At 40.4% G+C, this 20828-nt stretch overlaps 1 protein-coding gene across 3 annotated transcripts in view; it reads left to right on the top strand.

The window, feature by feature from the left end:
• Positions 1–20828, top strand: part of ptprz1b (protein tyrosine phosphatase receptor type Z1b) — a 77131-nt gene that overhangs the window by 17336 nt on the left and 38967 nt on the right. For all 3 annotated transcript variants that reach the window (XM_086201026.1, XM_086201024.1, XM_086201027.1), the window contains exon 2: positions 8985–9053. In XM_086201026.1, the coding sequence (XP_086057152.1) occupies positions 8985–9053 (69 nt within the window). The remainder of the gene's footprint in view (positions 1–8984; positions 9054–20828) is intronic.

Genomic DNA, 20828 nt, shown 5'->3' on the forward strand with positions numbered 1-20828 from the left:
GAAAGCTGACTGCAAGTTATGAATCAACTCTCGTCTGGGAATGTGTGTAATCACTGTGTTAAGCGTCCTGAGTAGTTTCTGATATGATACGCAGGAAGTCAAGTGTTCTAATTTAACCAACTGACACTGAAGACAGCTGACTGCTGTGTAAGTTGTATTTCTGTCCCCGGGGGTTTTGTGCCTGCCTGTGTGTGTGTGTGTGTGTGTGTGTGTGTGTGTGTGTGTGTGTGTGTGTGTGTGTGTGTGTGCGTGCGTGCGCGTGTGAGTTTAACAGGTGAAAGACATTTATGACAAATGATTCAAAATCCTTTCACCTTCAGTCCCACAAGGTATCGAAGGGTAATATTTGTATTTTATTGTAGAAATATAACTCTTTATGTGTTGCTAGGGCTTCAGTGAAATGCTGAAGAGGATCTTTAGCTCTTTACAATAGGAAAAATGCTAACTGCCAACGTTACAAACCTAAGAACCAGTGAAAAGATGCAAAAATTTTCCACTACTGAGGATCAGCAGTTTAATTGAAATAGAATGTCGAAATTACATACATACCGTACTTCAGTCTTTTGAACCTTCTTGCTGTGAGGCGACAGTGCTAACCACTGCACCATCGTGCCACCTGGAAAACATCCTCACTTAGGATAATGTTTTACATGTGATGAATATGACTCTAGGCCCTGTACACACTTAATATTAACATCTGTTTTGATGTGTTGTGATCACAAGTGGACAGGGCTGCTGAGTGTGTTCACTCTTTGATTTAAAATGCGTCTCCTGTGATTGGATCTCACTTCCTCGCTCTGTATGCAAATTAAGACCCATATTATGAAGGTTTGCAATGTTTGCAATGTACCATCCACCTAACCAATGTTTGCCTGCCCAAAACAAAAAAAGATTCATTTCCAAAGCCTTTGTTTCGGCAATTTGGTGTTAAGAAGTCATGGTCTCTGTGTGAGCTCACCCTCAAAAACAACTATTATGTGTAAATCATTTTCCTGTTTCTGGAGCTCACAACATCTTAATTATCAGAGTAGACCATTCATATCTAGATAAAGTCCCAAAACTTTTCAAGCACTGTTACTGTTGCGGGTTGAACACACAGGCTCTCTTGTCTCTGGAGGAACTTGGGGCTTCATTTAATAGGACTACAGTAATCACATCTACTGCTGTAGCCGATGGACGATTCCCTCTTCTCCAGGATTTGGGCTAAATCAGCCCCAGGAGTCCTGTAATCCAGTGCGGTGCTATTCATTAGTTCACTCCTGGGACAGGCTCACTTATCCCAACACTAATATCAGAGCCGGCTTCAGTGAATCTCCCTGCAGCGCCGCCATCTAGGCCTGCTGATGCTGTAGTAGAAGAAAATTTAAAAAAAATCACTTTAATGCCTCAAACTAGTAAATTTCAATTCAACGCAGTATTTGAAATACATGCCGCAAGGTTCACAAACGGCAGGAGGGCAGCTTGTGTTTTTCTCCACGTCTCCATTTGATTGAAAGCAGCAAGTTCATGGCCTCACTCTGGGGGTTGTTAAAAGACATTGAAGGAAACATAAGAAATCAATAACAGAAGACAAAGAAGAGCAAAGGTCAAGGCCAAGTGGATATTCCAAAAACAACAGAGTTTAACACTTCAGCACAGAAGAAGGAGCAGAACGTGACAGAATGTAAAAAGATCTGTGTGTGTGTGTGTGGCTTGTGGAACCTAATTGTTGCAACTTGTTTTGATGTTACGTTTCTTCAAGAGCTGCAGCAGCAAAATTGCTTTAGTCAGATCCATCGCTGGGGGCACATTCAGATGTCATCTGCCCCCCCTAATGGATTTTCTCATCGAGCAAAAATATACATGGTTGGCTCTCTCTACATTTTGGACTCACAAGGAAGTTATGCAGAAGGAAAAGAAATGTCTCGGTTAACTCATGATACTTATTTCTGTGTACTTGCTTACGCTTTAAGGTATAGGTCTACAATATGTTTCAAATCCTGCTTGAAGTCCAGACCCCCTGGGAAATCTGATTACGGCCCCATTGAATTTTCTCTGGCTATGACTTCAGTACAAGAGTAGCCGATACTTAGAGCACCAGGTGTGCGGCTGATGTTTTTCTGTCTCACATTGTGGCATCAGCTTTAGTCATACTTGGATCATAGTTCAAACTGGGCTACAGCCTGTATCAGCTTTCTTGCGTTCGATAAAGCTTTTGAAATACAGCATGTCTGTTGACCTTACCTATAGGGTATTGTTGAAGTTCTCCACACCTTAAATGCCAGGTCCCTGAAGCCTTCTGTGAAAACTGATAATGGCAGATTCAGCTGATGCAGCTTCATGCATGGACTGCCTACAGCAATGAAGTCTCATTATGGAGTTTTGTCTGGCAGCAGCAGCCTCTGCTACAACAAATGTGTGCAAATAAACAAGTTAATGGATTATTTCAATCACGAAGGCTTCAAACTAAATTCTATTGGCGTCATCCATGTAAAATTCTTTCAACACAATATTGAAGACAGAGACGCACTTGAGTAACCGTTGAAAACATTTGTGATGTTTTGTAGGGTCTGATTGTGCAGTGTTTATGTAGGAGTGTAAATTCAAAAGTTATTCAATTTTTGAACTCATCCATCCATCCGTTTTCTTCCTCTTATCCTGTCTCGGGGGGGCTGGAGCCTATCCCTGCAGCCTTCAGGCGAGAGGCGGGGTTCACCCCAGACGGGTCACCAGTACATTGCAGGACCAACACATAGAGACAGACAACTATTCACACTCACAGTCACACCTACGGTCAATTTAGAGTATCAATCAGCCTAGTCCCCAATTGCGTGTCTTTGGACTGTGGGAGGAAGCCAGAGTACCAGAGAGAACCCACACAGGAACAGGGAGAACATGGAGACTCCACACAGAAAGATCCTGTGCCCAAACTGCGGCTCAAACCCGAAACCTTCTTGCTGTGAGGCGACAGTGCTGACCACTGCACCACCTTGTTTTTGAATTCATTCAATAAATATTTCAAACACAACATTTCCCTATCAAACGAAAATGAATTAATCGTATAAAGACTAAAATTTCCCAATGAAACAACTGGTGATCATTAGTATTTGTGTGTCTTTATGTGTGCGTCGCACTGAGATGCAAATTGCAAATTAGCCTAAAATCCTGCACAGTGTGATGTTAATGAAGCCATTACTGTGGCTACAACCCTGGAGCTGCGTCTATTCTTCTCCCTTTTCTCTACTTTCATTCATTTCACCAGCAAGTCTCTTCCGCCTTTGTGATGAGGTCTGAATGACCTGAGTCTCACGGGAAAAAAATACACTTTCCTCCTATCCTTCTGCCTCTTTTGAGTCACTCTCTCTTTACATTATCCACTTAGGTTTCACACATAAAAAAGGATATCGAGCAACATGTGGTCAGGCTATAAATCCTTTACTTTCAGCTATACTGTATGGTTCCCATGTTTTTCAATCTTGTCAGTACGTTATGGTGCTGCCCTGCACACTTATCATGTGTCCAAAGCTCAATATATCTTTTCCTCACAGGAATTCAGCCATTATGCACAAAGACTTTGTCAACTAGTATTTGCTTTAAAGGACTCTTTAGCCTCTTTCCATGGTCAGTGAAATCTTTTTACGGTGAACAAGCACCATGAGGAAGCTGACTGTTATGACTCTGTCAGCGTGCCGACTTTTTTAAGCACCTACAGGTGGTGTGTTTAGAAGTTTCACGTAAACTAAAAAGAAAAAAAAGAAGAAGGTAGAAACCCTGTTCAATTTATAGCCAAGGTTTCTCATTACACATCTCATTTACGTCTCTTGGAAAGTTAAACAGACTTGTTTGTCAGATAATCTTATTTCAAGATATTGGAAAAGGTCCAGTGTGTAGGAGCTTGTGACACCTGGCAGTTGGAGCTGATGATCATGAGGAAAGCACTGGAGTGCAGAGAGAAACAGAGAACACAAATTATTGATAATGTCAATATTCACCCAGTTAGTCTGGAAAATAGGACAGGAGCAGGGGCTTAACATCTCCACTTGGTCACAGCGCTTTACTTCTTTCCTTGATCAACCCTGGTTGAAATAACCATATTATGAAGTCCCACATACATTGTCAAATTTAACTCCATGTTGGTGTACTAGCTTGATTTATAGTTGTGCATTGGGTCAATGCTGAGCCTATGTTACAACCTCATCACATGACCTCTGCTGGAGGCAAGCATTTCTACTACTGCACTGGTTTAGTTGGGTGGCACTGCAATTGTTCAACCATGTGTAGTTTCTTTCTGTACTTTAAACAATGGCAGCTGAAAGGGAACAAGAGTTTTAGAGTTGAAGAACCATATCTTAAGTCAGAATTCTCTGTAGGGATTCAGGGGATGTCCACTGTTGCTGTCAAATTGCCTTTTATTTTTTACTGGTATAAATGGCAATTGCCATATCATGCATTCTAATTCAAGATGTCAGTTATAAGTAGAAGAAATTTCTGCCAAAATATCCTGATGCACGTTGCACACTGCTACTTTATGTGAATTGTATTTGTTACACAGGGAGACTGTTTTCTCACTACGAAGGAAAGAACATGCTTTAATATTTTTGTTTATTTATTTATTTTTACTTGTAATGAGGAAAATCTAAATAAAAAAGGCAGCATGACCTTCAATATCTGAGGAAGAGAGATCCAAGATTATTTACTTTTAGCTTCTGTCTCTTGTGTAAAAAAAAAAAAAAAAAAAAATAGAAAAAAGCAAGAGTGAGTTAAGCACATGTGAGGTGCAACATAAAATCCCCCTGTGGCTGCATCTGTACTAGGGTCTGTTGAATATTCATTGATGTGGATGATTTTACAGATGATACAGAAGGGGGTTTGTCATTAGTAAGGATGCGCTGCAAATCTTTACCACTTTATCAGCCTCTTAAAAATTGTATTAATGAGTGGCTCAGCAATGATTTAACTGTGTTTTAAGTGCATGTTATCAAGCAGTTTACCCGTCTTTTTATCCTGCTGATGTAAACAGTGGGATTATACTGTGTTCATCTGTGCCACATGGTGAGACTTAATGTAGTGGGTATGGTGATAGTTGTCCATGACCTAAATTTGACTTTACACACGGCTTTCATCTTTGTGGAGGGTAAGTTGGCACACAGTGAAAGATCAGAAAAAAAAACAGAGTGAGAGAGAGTGTCTTGTTTAATTCCCCTTTTTATTTATTTATCATGTGTTTGTGCTATTCCTCAACCTCTCTTGAGATTAGTTTGGATTGTCATGAATGTTTCGCCTTTATTTTATGGGTGACATGAAGTCATGATGACCCCTTCCCCCTCGTCTGCCTCCTCCACCGTCTCCTGCTCACTTGCTAGAGAGATTTATCATGAACAACCTGCTCCTGTCTAGTCACTTTGGTTGATTTTCTCTTTCCACCAATGACCTGATGAAATGGAAACAGTCTGCATGCACAGCTTTCTCTTGATCTGTGATTAGTCCTCGAGGGTGCACTTGCTCTAATAATATACTTTGTCAGATTGTCCCCGCCATTTTTGACCCCACTAACAGAATAAAAATGTCATCAGGTTATTTTTTAAGTGCTTCATATCACAACATGGCGACAGCAACCCAAACTTCAAAATATATGAAATAAATCTTATTTGTATGCTTCACAGGGAGACGAATAAAAGCCTTCTAGGGCTTCTGCGTTCATGTTTATTGCTTACATTATCCAGCAAAATCACTCTTGTGCAAAGTAAGTGATGTTCTATTTTGGGTTTAACGGGGAAGGCGCATCTAATATTTTCTCCATCCTATTCATATGAATTAAGATGACAAAATATTAGGAACAGATCCCGATACAAAGCAAGCTACAGTTCAACAGCCCCACAAATTACAGCCTTGACAATGACAGTGAAACATTTAAATCCTCTCTCAAAGAAATTCAAGTAAAAATTGAACATTGTAAGTTTTTATGCAGGGGTTATGTTATAAACAATAGAAAACCTGTCAGTGTTAATGCATAATGGGACCTTTATGGTGATGATGATGGAGGTGTGAATGAAATAAATCAATGACATGTTGATTGGTGTATATTATACCAGTGTATGCACTGGTTAACACAAGATTCTTGACTGTTTGACCGTTGAGAATAAACAGTATTTGTTTTACAGCTGTCTTTAAATGATTTGTTATGAATGAATTATTACTTATTGTTACGACAGGCCCGCTTCCATACTTGAAAAGAATAGATAACTCTCAAACACAGATACACAAAAACAGCGCTGATCAAAGTTTTGAATAATCTGCGATCAGCGTAACGAAGACTTGACATGAACTGTTCATAAACTTAACATAAAAAAATATGTTGTTGTCTTAGACCGCACTGCTTTCTTTGACACTTGTGACAACTGAAAGACCAGAAAAACAGTTCAGGGTATCCACCTTAGGACAGGAGGTTCTTTGTGTCCATTGGGGATTTCTTTGGACAAAGGAGAAATTTTGTGTGGAGTACTCCAAGGTTCAATTCTTGGACCAGCATAATTTCATCTGTATATGCTCCCACTCTTACATGCTATACAGAATATTATGTACTAAAGAAACACAAAATTACCTAAATGTACATATTCCTACCTTTTGATGTCTTAGACTCCATTCGCGGGATGCATCCAGATTCAAATATGAGTTTGGTGAAGCATGGACGATGATTCTTCCCACATATATATTTTTAAACATCTAGCAATTTGAAATTTCAGCAGAGACGGCAGGCGTAAGCTGCTCTGCCCATCACAGTTTTTGCACTGCTGAGCCAGTCCCATCCACGCTAAAAGGCATCTCAGCTGTGGAGACATGCCGAGAATTCAAGTAGCTTTTTTTCCTTTTATGCAGATTATCAGTCAGTCTGATGAAATTCATTTAGCCATGCTGGTTTCAATCTGAGTTCAGTTACACATAAATGAAAAACAGAGAGGGGGCAATGGTTTCTGTTTTCTCAACGACCCACAGTTGAAGGTGGGTGGAGATGGGGTCAAAAGAAGGCCACGCCCACTTCCAGTCTTCTAACAGATAATGATGTCACATTACACTCCTACACTATACATACCAGAACACAGTGTATTGATGATATCATTCTATGGATAGCTATGATATTTAAAACTGAACAAGGAAGAAACAGAAATGCTCATGTTTGGTGCAGAGGCAGAAAATTTCAATTTATCTCAGTTCTTTGTCTCTGGAGAAGAAAGTGAAGCTTGAAAATTTGGTCTACACAGTGAGCTAAACTTTTTGGAGCTGTCATCTCAAAGTATCTTAAAACTGGGACACTTCCTATCAAAATCTGGCTGTCTGCTGAAGTGATCCTTGCATGATAGCGAGTACACTGGACGACTGCAATTTTTGTTTCAACAGAGTCTCAAATTCAGCTGTGCAGTGATTTTCAGTCATTTAAGAATGCTCATTACTAGAACTAAAAAGGTTTTACATCTGATGTTTGAATCAACTCAATGTCAAAAAATGTAATCTCCTTTGCAGTTCCTTTTGCTTGTTTATTAAGCAGTAAATGACAACTCAGCATATTTATGACATGCTCATTTAAGATAGAAATCAGCAAGAACTCTCAATGTCAGAGGAACAAATTTTACCAGAGAAGGGAAGAGGGGTGCAAAGGAAATCAGTGCAGCCAACATGAGAACCTAGCCAAGTTGAACACACACACACACACACACACACACACACACACACACACACACACACACACACACACACACAGTCTCTCATTCCATGTAGGATATGCACTAAATGCAGTACACAATGAACCCTTCGACTTTGATCTCATACATAATTGTATCCTCTACTCTCCCTGGTTGAAGAATACCACCATGAGGTGTGTGTGTGTGTGTGTGTGTGTGTGTGTGTGTGTGTGTGTGTGTGTGTGTGTGTGTGTGTGTGTGTGTGTTTTGAGAGAAATGAGAAAATGAGTAATGGTGACAATGTTAAGAATGGATGGAAGTGCACTGATCTACTGTAGTCTACAGTATGTGATATGTAGATCTATACAATACCCACTAAGAATGTTCCATTTTAGCCTCTTATAAGTGAATAAGGATACACATACATGTAATTTTTTTTAAATGCACGCGTAGATTTATTGATTGCTTTCACAGTGTAAGCATCTGTTCAGTGGTGGTCAATACTCAAGTTCCTCTAAGTTGAAGCAGACTATTTCTCCTGTGTTTAATATAGTTAGGATTGTAAGATTGTTCTGAACCATTGAAACCTTTTAACTGAATGTCAGTGGTTTGGCGGTTCCATGAGAAGCTTGTGCTATTTTTGAGAGGTGAAAAGAAACCACCTCTGAATGTGAAACCTCCCAAAGGACCTTTACGGTACCTCCTCCGACATACATATTGGACCTAAGTCTTTTAAACAGCTTCAACTGTGTGTAAGTGCAAATGGGGAAACAACCATATACTGCATTACTCTAATATACACTCAAATACTGACATCAATTAGTAATTGTCAGTTAATTCAACCAGTTTCTGATGCTCTGAGAACATCAACTCACTTCTGAATTGTTTTCTGAAGGCGTTTCAGTCAGAAGTGAAGGAAGCTAAAATGAGTTTTCTTGTTTGTGATTATGGAGTTCAAAGTTTAGCAAAATATAAGATGATGAATACGTGAATAATGATCAACTCATTAACCTGCTGTGTGGGGCAGAGGTCCATTTGTGACACAAGGCTTTTAGCACACAGATGTCCAAACCATAATTTGATATCTACAGTGTGCACCATACTATAGGGGGTGTTCTGCTACTATCATTCATTGAGTCTATCTCCCAGCTGATGAAATGTACCCCCCACCCCACCCCAGATGACAGGAAAAGCCTGTCACTCATCACATGTCAAAGTCACACAGCAGCTGGTCAAGGGCTCTCTTGTCATGTTCCTGACTATGTGTGTTTGTGTGTGTTTTTAGAAACTAGAAATTACATTAATAATCTCCCTCTTGCTCTTCTGCAGTCGTTGCGGTGGAGCCGCTGGTCCGAGGTTTAAGGAAACTCCCCGAAGAGATCGACTGGTCGTACTCAGGTCTGTAGGAACTGATTTGTTGATTTTGTAAGGTAAATATATGGTAGGGGGCGGCACGGTGGTGCAGTGGTCAGCACTGTCACCTCACAGCAAGAAGGCTCCGGGTCTGAGTCCTGGCTTGAGCACGGGGTCTTTCTGTGTGGGTCTCCATGTTCTCCCTGTTCCTGCGTTTGTTCTCTCCGGTACTCTGGCTTCCTCCCACAGTCCAAAGACATCAAGAGGGGACTAAGCTAACTGGATACTGGATACTCTAAACTGACTGTAGGTGTGGCTGTGAGTGTGAATGGTTGTCTGTCTCTATGTGTTGGCCCTGCGATGGACTGGTGACCCGTCCAGGGTGAACCCTCTCATCTGAAGGCAGCTGGGATAGGCTCCAGCCCCCCCCCCCCCCCCCGTTTCTTTAAATGCAGTACTTAAAATTGTTTCTGATTATTAGACAGTATGTAAATTTGACAATGTGCAGTGAAACAATACATACAGTCATGATATTTTTGCAGAAAAATTACAAATTCTACATTACACTTATTAAAACAATTATTAAAGTAGACAAAACAGAATGAGAACAATAACTTGAAAACAAAAGTTATTCTCCCTTTGCCTTTACAGTTACACTGGTTCTTTTTTAAACAACCAAGACTAGGGTTCCCTTGGATTCCAGCGGAGCACAGGATCCCCTGAAACTGTTAAAATGCATTAGAATATTAGTGCTGACTGAATGTACAAATGACTGTGCGCCCTCGAGCAAGTGCGCTTTCACTCAATTCAAAACTTTGGCTTGATCACATTTGTTGATATAATCAGTCTGATCCATGTAATCCATGTAACATCTGAGAATTAAAAAAACAAAAAACAAAACAAAACTGCAATTCATTAAAGAAGATGATAAAGAATTCCTGGCTTTACCCCTTGATCTGGATCACACACACACACACACACACACACACACACACACACACACACACACACACACACACACACACACCAAACTTTTGTCGAGTTGACTTTATTCATTCTGGCTTGCAATCAAAGAAATTGAATTATGCACGGCTTAAAGTAAAGTACAGACAAATATGCGTAATACATAAATGACGAGGAATCTCATTTAAAAACTCCATGAATATAGAAGTGATTATTGTTATTATTCAACAGTCTGATGCCGCATGAGACAGTGGAGCTTTTGGTCTATTTGTTCTTGCGTTAAAGTCACATTTGTAAAAAAAAAAGCAAAAAAAAAACCCCACGGTAATTCCTCCACATTTATAGATATAATTACTATATTACTACGATTACTATCAAGATCCCTGCATTATTTCCTCAAACAAGTCCAAGAACTGGCTGATGTGAAAACATCAAAGAATGTGGGAAAAAATACATAACTGGATCCTCCTCAAAATTCGACCTCTTCTTCTACGACCCATGTTCCACCCCTTCACCAAGTGTCATGGAGATCACCCTGGTCATTTTTGCGTTACACTTCTGAAAAAAATGAATTGAAAACATGACCTCCCTGGCAGAGGTAACAAGGGATAGTTCCATCAGTCTGAACAGTCGGAATATCACAGGATTTATCTGTCAACATCTCCCACGGGAGAGCCTTGATCTACCTCGGGCCATATGGTCAGATGATGGCAGCTAACTCAGCATGGAGCCCCTGCTGTGCTAAGCTGTGCAGAAACAAGAGTGGACAGAGACAGACAGTAATAGTCCCGGAGAGAGAGATTAGCTTCTTACTGGAAGAGGGGAATCCGGTGGAGCCATCAGTCTCAACGGGTCATCAGTCGGCTAAATGCAAAGCTGTTAAACGTATTAACCTGCAACTCCAATGATTGCTGGAGAAAACTGAAACATGGTATGATATATTGTCATGTCCGAGGTTATCAGTGGTTTAATGAATGATCCACTGCCATTCTCTCGTGTGTGTTACGCCTGGACGGTGGTGCTGAAAAAAGTATCCTGTGAAACATGAACTCCCAATTAACCAATCCCACATTTTTAGCCTGAGAAATTTACAATCCTGGTATCAGAATGGGAATAAAACTGATCATATTTTCTGCATGGTGTTTGAAGAAAGTGACAAAGCCTGGTCTGATTTTTAGTGGTGGCAGTCAGAAAGAAGCCACTTGTCAATTCAACTCAAGCCGGAGGTTGTACGTGTTGTTGACATCTCCGAGTCTTGAAAGGGAAGCTTGCCCTTTGAAAGGTGCATGTCAATCAAAGCACAAAGAGGAAATGATGTTGGCTTCTGATCCTCAGAGCCAGTGTTCACTTGATGATACTCAAGATTATTTCATGGACCAGAAATGATGGTCCTCATGTTCATTGCTCATTATAGCTGTGTTTTACCTCGTGAGACAGCCAGATTTGCAAGATCACATGCTAATCCATGTTACCTTGCTTCATGCTGTTGGTGGTGTGCGCTGTGTAGCCAATCAGCATCCTAGAGAGCAACTATTGTCGGCTACAGTCATTGTGTTAGTGTGACGACAGCATGATCATGTATGAACGCGACTCAAATCTACCATGGCAGCTCTTGAGGAGTTTGTGAAGAGTATTTCTTCTTTGAAACAACAACAAAGAGCAACAATGAGGGCTTTTCGGCATGGAAAATTTGCCTTTGCTCTTCTTCCAACTGACTTCGGATTCTACAATACGTTAGTTTCTTAATCTGATTGGATTAAGAGTGATAGATGGTGATAGACAGATGGTTCCTCCACATCCATTTTTAGAAAGCATCTGCTTCAGAGGGTGAATTTTCAGAGGGTTTTGTGTAACAAAAACATCAGGTCATGGAGTTTGGGCCATTTCCATGACTTTTTAATCCTTTCTTTCCTGGTGCTGACAACTCTGTGTAATTCTACCAACAACAATAAAATAAGAAATATAACAATGAGGATACTTGTACACCTGGTTCAGTGCAGCCAAACTAACATATGGGAAAGTAAAGGCACTCCATATGGTATACTTTTAATTTGAATTCATAGCAGTAGGGAATTTGGGTTTGCATCAGTGGTAAATCAATATGGCATTACGAGATCAATAAGATAAATTACAAACGGTAGCGATGTATAACATGAATGCATCATTTCATCTGAGCTCCTCTTGCTTTGATCGGCTCCATGTAAAGTAGAGAGACAGAATTCTGGACTGTACATACGACGAAATGACCATCGAATGAAAAAGCTGGAAAAAGAAAAATGAAGTTAAACAACATTTGGGTGAACTGGTTTATAGTTTCATGTTATGAAAGAGCTCAGAGCATGTGAAAATGCCAAGGAGTTAAAACCAAAGATTCATATTTGTAATCTGTAATGCAATTTAAATTTTTCTCAAAACACGGTTTTAAACGGTATGGGGGGGGGGTAGTTGAGGAAAAGGTATCAAGGTAGTGGTAAAGGTCCAATTTGTGCAAAGGGTTTAATGATACCTAACTACCTGTCTAACATTAGCAACATTTTTTAAATATTTCAAGAATATTTGAAGCATTTTGAATAATTTCTTGAATATTAAAGAGAATGCACACCTATTATTATCTACTTATATCTATTGTCTTGATCTCCATTTAGAAAGAACACTCTAGGAACAAAGTAAAAATATTAAAACGTCGCATATAATTGTCTCACTTTTTTTAGCTGGGCGAGCCATTTTTACTCTTAATATGGACATATTGAAATCAGATCACATCAATGTTCTGGCGATGTAGTAAAATTAATGTGTTAATTCTAATGAATAAATAATAAAACTGAAACCACCGGCAGAATCTGTTCAGTGTTTCATAACCAATTAAGAAGAGATTACATGAATTTATGATTGTTCCATTTTCATGGGTGAGCATCCCATTAAAGAACATTTATTATGAAACCAGCTCATTCGCCATGTTTTAATGGTCTAAATTAATATTAATGCAACAATTCAGATTCGCACACCTGCAACCAGTGCATCCGTGACATCTAGTTTATTTGCCTCCTTATTCCTGTCATGCAGGATGAATATCAATAGATGCGCACACGTATTTTCATCTTTGAAATCTTAACCACCAGTTCTCAACACATTCATCCTGTTTATCAAAGGTTTTTTTTTTTTCATTTTCGTGTGAACCACTGAAATTGGTCATGAATGATGGAAAGCTTCATATACTCCTTCTTTTCCCTCCTCGTCTTCCTCAATTCCATTTAGTTGTTTCCCCTGGTTCTTCCATTTTCCGTGCTTTACTCTGCCAAACTCATTCTGCTCCCTGTAGGGTTTCGAAGTTCTATCATCACAACTGAAGGCGACCCAGTGCCAGTCCATCTTGACTCTCTGTTACAGTTGCCATTTCTTCTGTCAGTTTGCGTGTCTATGTGTGCACAATCATGTCCTCCTGACCAGCTCTGTTTCTTGTCTTGTGCTGTTCACTGAGCTGTGAGTAAAATCATTAACATGTGAAAGAAACACACTTCATTGTGAAGCAATGTGCACAGCTTTTTTTAGTTGGGTCAGACCGTGAGGGGGGAATAAAGGGAAATAGAAGAAAAAGGGGAGGGGGAGCGAGTAAGTGATTGAATGATGGAGAGAAGAATCAGAGTACTTGACTGAAAGAAAAAGGGAGTTCAAAAGACGAAAAGTCTAAAATGAATGGCGATATGTCCTCAAACTGCTTGTATGGTTAATTTTTAACAAAAGGTAGTGAAATGTAACTAAACGGACCTTTTCCATATATTATGACTCACCTTAGATTTCTGGGTTCATGAAAAGTCATTTTGGCTTTGTTTGCGCAATAACTGGTGAATTTTTTGATTAGATTTTGCTTGGGTGAGTGCCCTGTAGTTTTACTACATATTCAAGACAATATTTAATAGAAACAACAAACCCATTTTAAGTGTATTGAATTGATTACGTGCATCTTTGTGAGTGTGTTGTTGAGGGAGCACGTTTTACAGTGAGTTTGACCTTAGGAATGATTTTCTAGGTGTTAATATAACAGTGCAGCAGCAGTGTAGTATGATGGAAGCAGCCCTTCTCTTCATGCAATAGGTTTTCAGTATATGTTTCACCATTTTTATCATTTTATCTGTAGACACATCATGTTGTATGTGTTTGTGTTTGACAAAATTCCTCTTCCTCAACCTCCTCCTGTTGTCATCCATTTTTGCTTTGCCTCCAGGGGGTCCCTGGGATCCTTCTGCCTGCAAGACACCCCCCAGGGCCCCATCTGTTATGAGTTTATGTGTGTATGTTAGTGTTTGCATGCAATTGTTCACTCAGATAACCCAGGCTTTTCTCAGCTAAGCAATGGAATGCATTTTTAAAGAGTACTACTGCTCACATATCACAACAAAACGACATGTTCTTGTAGGGGCACTGAAAACAAACTGTTATACCAGTTGTAAATGATGACCATCAAAATACATTAGGGTTCCCTTTGTCTCATTTGACTGTCCTGGCACAGCCTTATAAACCAGTCATACTAATTATTTTGACACCACTTTGCCTCTGTGTTTATTATACTGGACAAAATCTTTATGAGCCATCAGAGTAAAAGAGATTCTTATTGTCTATTCACTCGTGGGATCCAAAACATGAACAGGAAAGAGCTCTTAGAGAAAGGAAACATGGATATAATTCCACCAAAATGTTGAACTCATTACAGATTAAGCCCATCTCTTGTGTGTTCCTGTCTCTCTGTCCCTCCTCTCCTAGTCCAGCATCGCCACAGGCAGTGCAAGCTACAATACTCTTCTAGCGTTTGGTCCGATGAGCATGCTTGTAGATTTGAAATTTGAGCTTTTCTGCCCATCTACATAACTCCAGACATTTTTGTGTCTGCTAAGCCTTGCTGTATGTTCTAATATCTGATTAGAAAGAGACGTGAAATCCTTGCTCCCGTCATCACACACCTGCAGCGCTGCCATGAACAGGGTACACACTGATTCCCCAGTGTTGAGTGTATTGTATAACCATAATAGCCTAGATCTTTAGTGTAGGAAAATTTTTTTAGATCTTCCAAGAAATAAAAAGCAGAACACCAAGATAGTGCAGCTGTTTATTGTGTTGCCCACCAACACAGGGGCTGGTGGTTTGGTTCCCCATGTTTTGTTCAGCTTGGTCCCTACAGACAAGTTGACCCATTGTGTGAGTGGGAAGCTGGATGAGGGCGTGTGTCCTGGTCACTCATGGGAACAATCCTCCCATGTACTACTGCGGTGAAATTCTTTGCTGTCAGGTGAAGAGATGCTGCTGATGACTATACATGCGACAGAGGAACCATGTGCTAGTCTGCAGTTTTCCCATAGCACCCTAGGGGGCAGAGCAATGAGCAGGACAGTTGCGGAATGAATTCTCATTGCACAGTTGGTGATAAAACAGGGAGAAGATGGGGAAAAAAGAAAAAAAGACAGAAACAGCAAAAATTAGCTGGGTGTATAAATGATAAAAGAATATTAATGGAAAAGACACATAGTGAAATTGCTGTAACATTATCAACGAATTAATGATCCAAAAAAGAAGTGTGTGGCTGCCTTTTTCAGACCTCAAAATAAAATAAAGTCTAAACTAATTGAAGTAGTCCTCAGGGTGGCAGACAGCTCTTCATCTAGCTCTACTCTGAGACCTGGGATAGGGCCTCACTCTTTATGGGACATCAGTAACATTGGTCAACCGTTAATATGATTAACAGTTAATGGTGAACATTTAATTGGGATCATCCCTCTGATGAGAATACAATAATAAGGCAGTGTCAAGCCAAGTCAATTTTATTTATATAGCGCCAAGTCAAAAGTTATCTCATGACACTTTACAAGTAAAGCAGTTGTAGAACCACACTCCTTCATTGAGTTTCAGTCAACTTGCTTTCCAGCCACCACAGGGTAACCCAAGGATTTTTAAAGTTTATGACACATCACATGGTCTGGCAGTAATTAGCAAGTCTAACCACCCTTGGTTCAACATGAGAGGATGGAGACGTAGAACTGCCAGAAGTTGTTTTACATAGCAAACAAAGTGCCCTACTTACCTTGTTCAAAATAGATATTTAATGAAGTTAATGACAATCCATGCTGAGGCACGATGTGGTTTTACTATGATTTGATCTGTATTTAATCTCTGGTCAAATGCAGTATCAGCTTTGGCTTTGATTGGCATTGATGGGAAAACAGAACCTGAATGAACCTGACTCCAGTGACTCATCGTAAACCTACATAAAAGGACCAGGCGGGGCTCCACAATCAACAAATACGACAGAAACACCATCACTGTCCTCCACGCTGTACAGGCTTCACGCCAAAGTCATCTTCACTGACTCATGGACTCAGTGGGGAATTTACTCTTATTATGGAGATCTGCTGCTCTCTATTTCTTTCTAGTGTGGAGAATGAAAGAACACAACAGTTGGCTGGTATACGCGCACAGCCCCGTTAACATTAGTGGCTATTGTATGATGCATCATCTTCATGGTCTTGTTATGTTATTGTCCCAATTTCAAGGTTCCATTTTTTCTGTCTGAACAAGAGCTAAATGCTGAATCTGTGATCGAGGTTTTTTTTTTTGAGTGACTAAACCAGCAAGCTGTTCAATAACACGTTCTTTCTGTCTTTCTTTGCGTGCGTTGTCTTTTTCTGTCTGTGTGCACATGCTCACCACCCACTATGTCTCGAACTGCTCTCCTAGTCACCAAATACTTGAGACTGGCCTCTCTTCTGCTCCAGTTGTTGCTCTGTCTGTGTGGCTGCTCCTGAAGCCTTGTGGGAGACATGAGGTAATGATGCAGAGGTGTGTACTTGTGTGTTCCTTTATTCACACACACACTCACTTCCCGTTTTTCGTTCTTTGTTGCCCACTTGCTCCAGATGGCTGGGTTTATGGGTTGACTGGCTGTAATTTTCTTGCACATGAGAGGCTACTGGATGAGAAGTTAACGATGCAATCATCTTGTCAGAAAACTTCTCACACGCTCACTAAGATGGACAGTTTAATTTGTCTTCAGGTTGGAAGATTGGATTCCTAAATAGTGCAAACATTTCCCAACCTCAGCAAGCAAGGATTTTGTTGTCATGTTATGCTCGTGTAAAGTGTGTGAATTTAGATTGACAGTAAATCCGATCAGAGATAAAGTCTCTCATTGTTTTAATATTTAACAGAGCAACTCACTGCAGTCTTGTCCTGCTTGTCTGGCGCTCTGGAGATATTGTCATGTTCACATCTAGACAAAGACATCAGATATTACAGGAAAAAAGCACTTTGATTCATACCCTGAGTGAAACCTCAGCCTTGAATAATCTGTCAGATCATGCTGTCAGATACGGTGTCTGATCATGTGTGACCATCTTGCATTAACATATAGACTTGCTGGATAAATGATGAGTGGAGTCCTTTCTCTGCTGTTCATAATAAAGGCATTTAGTAACTCAGCTCTTGTTGGCTTCAGGCTCCCTGCTTTGTCACTCAGTGTGTAAATGTGTCCAAAAATGAATTTAAAGGCATTGATTAAAAATGACTTTAAGTCTCCGATCTATGTTATCAGCTTCAGCCTGTGGTGTTTTACAGTCAAAGCATTTTACTGCAAACAGAAAGCCTGATGACGGAACAATTGCTCCCTAGTATTTACTCATGCAGAACAATATGGTTGAGGGCTGCACTGGGATCCCACTCGTTCAGTTAACTAGAATAAAAGAAAGTGGGTCAGGTGTCTAGCTGACGTGACTCTTCTTGGAATGATTTTGGAAGCACACCCAGCGGTACGCATCGGGCTTCTGCATAGGAGAAACCCGCAACGCTGGTTCACAGGCTGGCTTTGGCTGCACCTGAATGAAAGAGCAAGGCTGTGGGACTCAAGAGGGGGTGTGGCCCTTAGTCAGTCTGTGACATGAACGTTGTCGTGTGGAGAGTTGTATGTAGTATTGTATGTAGAATGTAGTGTGTGCATTCATGAGAATTCAAAATGCTACGGACCACTGCAGATGCATGACTTCATCCTATGAATCGTTTTACCTTCCACTGCCTTTGACCTAGCTTACATGCTAGCTAAATGCTAACATGAGTCCTGGCAATGTTTCTCGTGCAAGTTGTTACTTCATTATTTGCACACAATACCCACACTGGTTTTGGAGTGCATAATTTAAGCCTATTAACCGGTACATCTCAGTAGGACTGAAATGTGAAATAAAAAAGATGTCTTATATCACAGGAGCACTGAGTTTCCTCTTTGTTACCATCAGACATTACAGTATGAGTATGGTTGAAGGGACTTTTGTTTACCGGATGCAGGACTGACCATTCTTTGATCATGGAAGGGTTACAAAGAAGTTGGAAGGTGATGTTGAAAGGATAAGTAAATGGCAAAAAATATGAGTCATTAGTTCAATTCACGGACATTCATGAAGGTTGTATTATTCCATGTACAGGAGACAAAATGAGTTTGTAAGACTGAACACAACAAATTTAAAAAAAAAGTCGGAGTAGTTGAGTTTTACCAATCTATTGTACATGGTTGACTTTATAAAAAAAATTATCCACTCCACCACAAAAATACTGGCTGTCTCTGTTGGTGATTTAAATAATTAGTGTCAAGTGACACCAACTCTTTTGTTGGCCCCACCTTCTCAAATCAAAGGAATTCATTTTTGGGCCTCTTAACAAATGTTAAACAATTCTTTGAATGTTTTTATTGTTGGTTTGAACATATTTTTACTGTTTCCTGACATTATTTTGACAGAATCCTCAATAGATTAATTAAAGAGAATAAAAAGGTAATGGATAATGATGATAATTAGTACTTCCTGTCCTGAACAAAAGTATTTTTGTTAATGAATTAAAAATGATACATCTGAAACCTGGAGGCATGAAAGGAGGTTAAGCTATTCATCTTCTCCTGGTGTATCCTGTGATCCAATAATGCAGATTCAAAAGCACCTCCTTTGCTTAAACTACACCAGCAGCCGTTTGCCGCCTTTAATATTTGATACATATTCAGCTATTTTTGCCGACAATGAAGCAAACAGGAGCAGACAGTCCCCCCAAAAGTCAAGCCTTACATTATTCAATTCAATAATCCGGCATGTTTTCTGAATAGTTAGCTCGCTCAGCAGTGCAGAACCTATTCACAGAGGGTGAAATCATCAGTGTGTGTGTGTGTGTGTGTGTGTGTGTGTGTGTGCCTTCCAAGGGAGTTTAATTGGTGTAAGCGTAGGCAGGAGGATGTAGATACCGAGGATATAGGCCGCACACACACATTTGAGAGTGTGTGCATGAAATTGAGACACATTTTTATGCAATATTTCAGTGCATGCACACACAAATTCCATCTTTTGCTCTCTTGCTGACAGACATACTGCAGAGACATAGACAAGAGTGACTGATTGAATCAGCTCGGTTGTATTTCATTTTCTCAGACAGTCAAATGCAGGTCAGGTATTTAACATGAAAGTCACATGTGACCTGGGATAATACAGTGTAATGCATATTAGAACACATTAACGTCAAACATACAGAATCATCTAGCCATAACTCACATCTTGACTCTACCAGGAACGTCTCTACGACATTGCAGGAACAACACAGTCTTGTTCCATCATCCAGGCATCCTCATATCAGAGAGAGCATTTAAAAGTGGAGTGTGGTTATTGACCTATCAAATCGTGTTGGAGCTGGAACACATGGTAGACAAAGCCAGTGGGATCCAGCCATCAGTGGGAGAGAGAGATATGGCACTCATGTAGCATTCATAGAATCCTTGCTGTGTATTCTACTGGACTGCCAGAGGCAGTGCTTGACTGACTATTCCCCACATTCTGACTGGAAAGCAGCTTGAGGGTTCCTGGGGGACTTGCTACCACTACTGAATGATAGCAGCATCACTGACCCTTTAAAGACAGAAAACGGTTGTAAGGTCAGGTGGCCACAGTGCCAATCTCACTCATAGAGACCCCCTGGAAGTGGAGACAATCCACGGTGTAGTGGCCCTTGACATCAAGAGTGCACTCCACTAAGCATGGTCACCTAGTATGCTGAAGCATGACTGCCCACCCCCTCATCACTCCCCAGCTGGCCTGTACTCACATTGCTCTGGGCCTGACCTGGACTGAGCATGCTTACATCATCACTGAGATGTACTATGAGCCTGATATTTGGCCAGGAATCCTGCAGATCAGATTTTAAATTTCATTACAGCAGCTCAATGGGAGTAATCTTGTGGAAGTGAAATTGAAAATCGACTCCCGTGTCAGGTTCTACTGTACACGCTTTAACACACACTATACCTAGAGGAGACAAATTTGCACCCCAAACTGAAGGTCAGCAGGCTGAAGCCAAGCTGAACATAAAAAAATTAGTGTCTCATGTCCTCAGCGTACTGCAAAATCAGAGTTTACTCGCTGTTAATCTGCACCCCCTCCAACCATGTGGGTGCCTGGGAAGAGATCACACAGATTTTGGTGGAAGTATGGGCTTGAGCACGGTATGGATCATTGAATCTCAGTAGCCCTGAGGCAAAGGCGGTCTTGTGTGCCTCTTCATCAACTCAGTAATTCACCTGGAAAGCCTCTGTTTGGACAGGACATGTCCTTACTTTCTGGCATTCATCCACAGTTCATAGAACCATAGTTCCTAGGGTTGTTACGAAATTTCGTCTCACAAAATTTTGCGAAATAAAACATGACAAAATAAAATTCAGACACACAAAATAAAAATCGATGTAAAAAAAAAAGTGAAGCAGCGGCGCACACCACTGACACTGATGATTTTTGACGCTCTTGCCTACTGTATACACATATTACAAGAAGAAGAAGAACACTGCAGCAAAGCCAT

The sequence above is a fragment of the Aulostomus chinensis genome, chromosome 4 (assembly GCF_037954235.1).
Source record: "Aulostomus chinensis isolate RoL2024-O1b breed Wild chromosome 4, RoL_Achi_v1.0, whole genome shotgun sequence".
Lineage (NCBI taxonomy): Eukaryota > Metazoa > Chordata > Actinopteri > Syngnathiformes > Aulostomidae > Aulostomus > Aulostomus chinensis.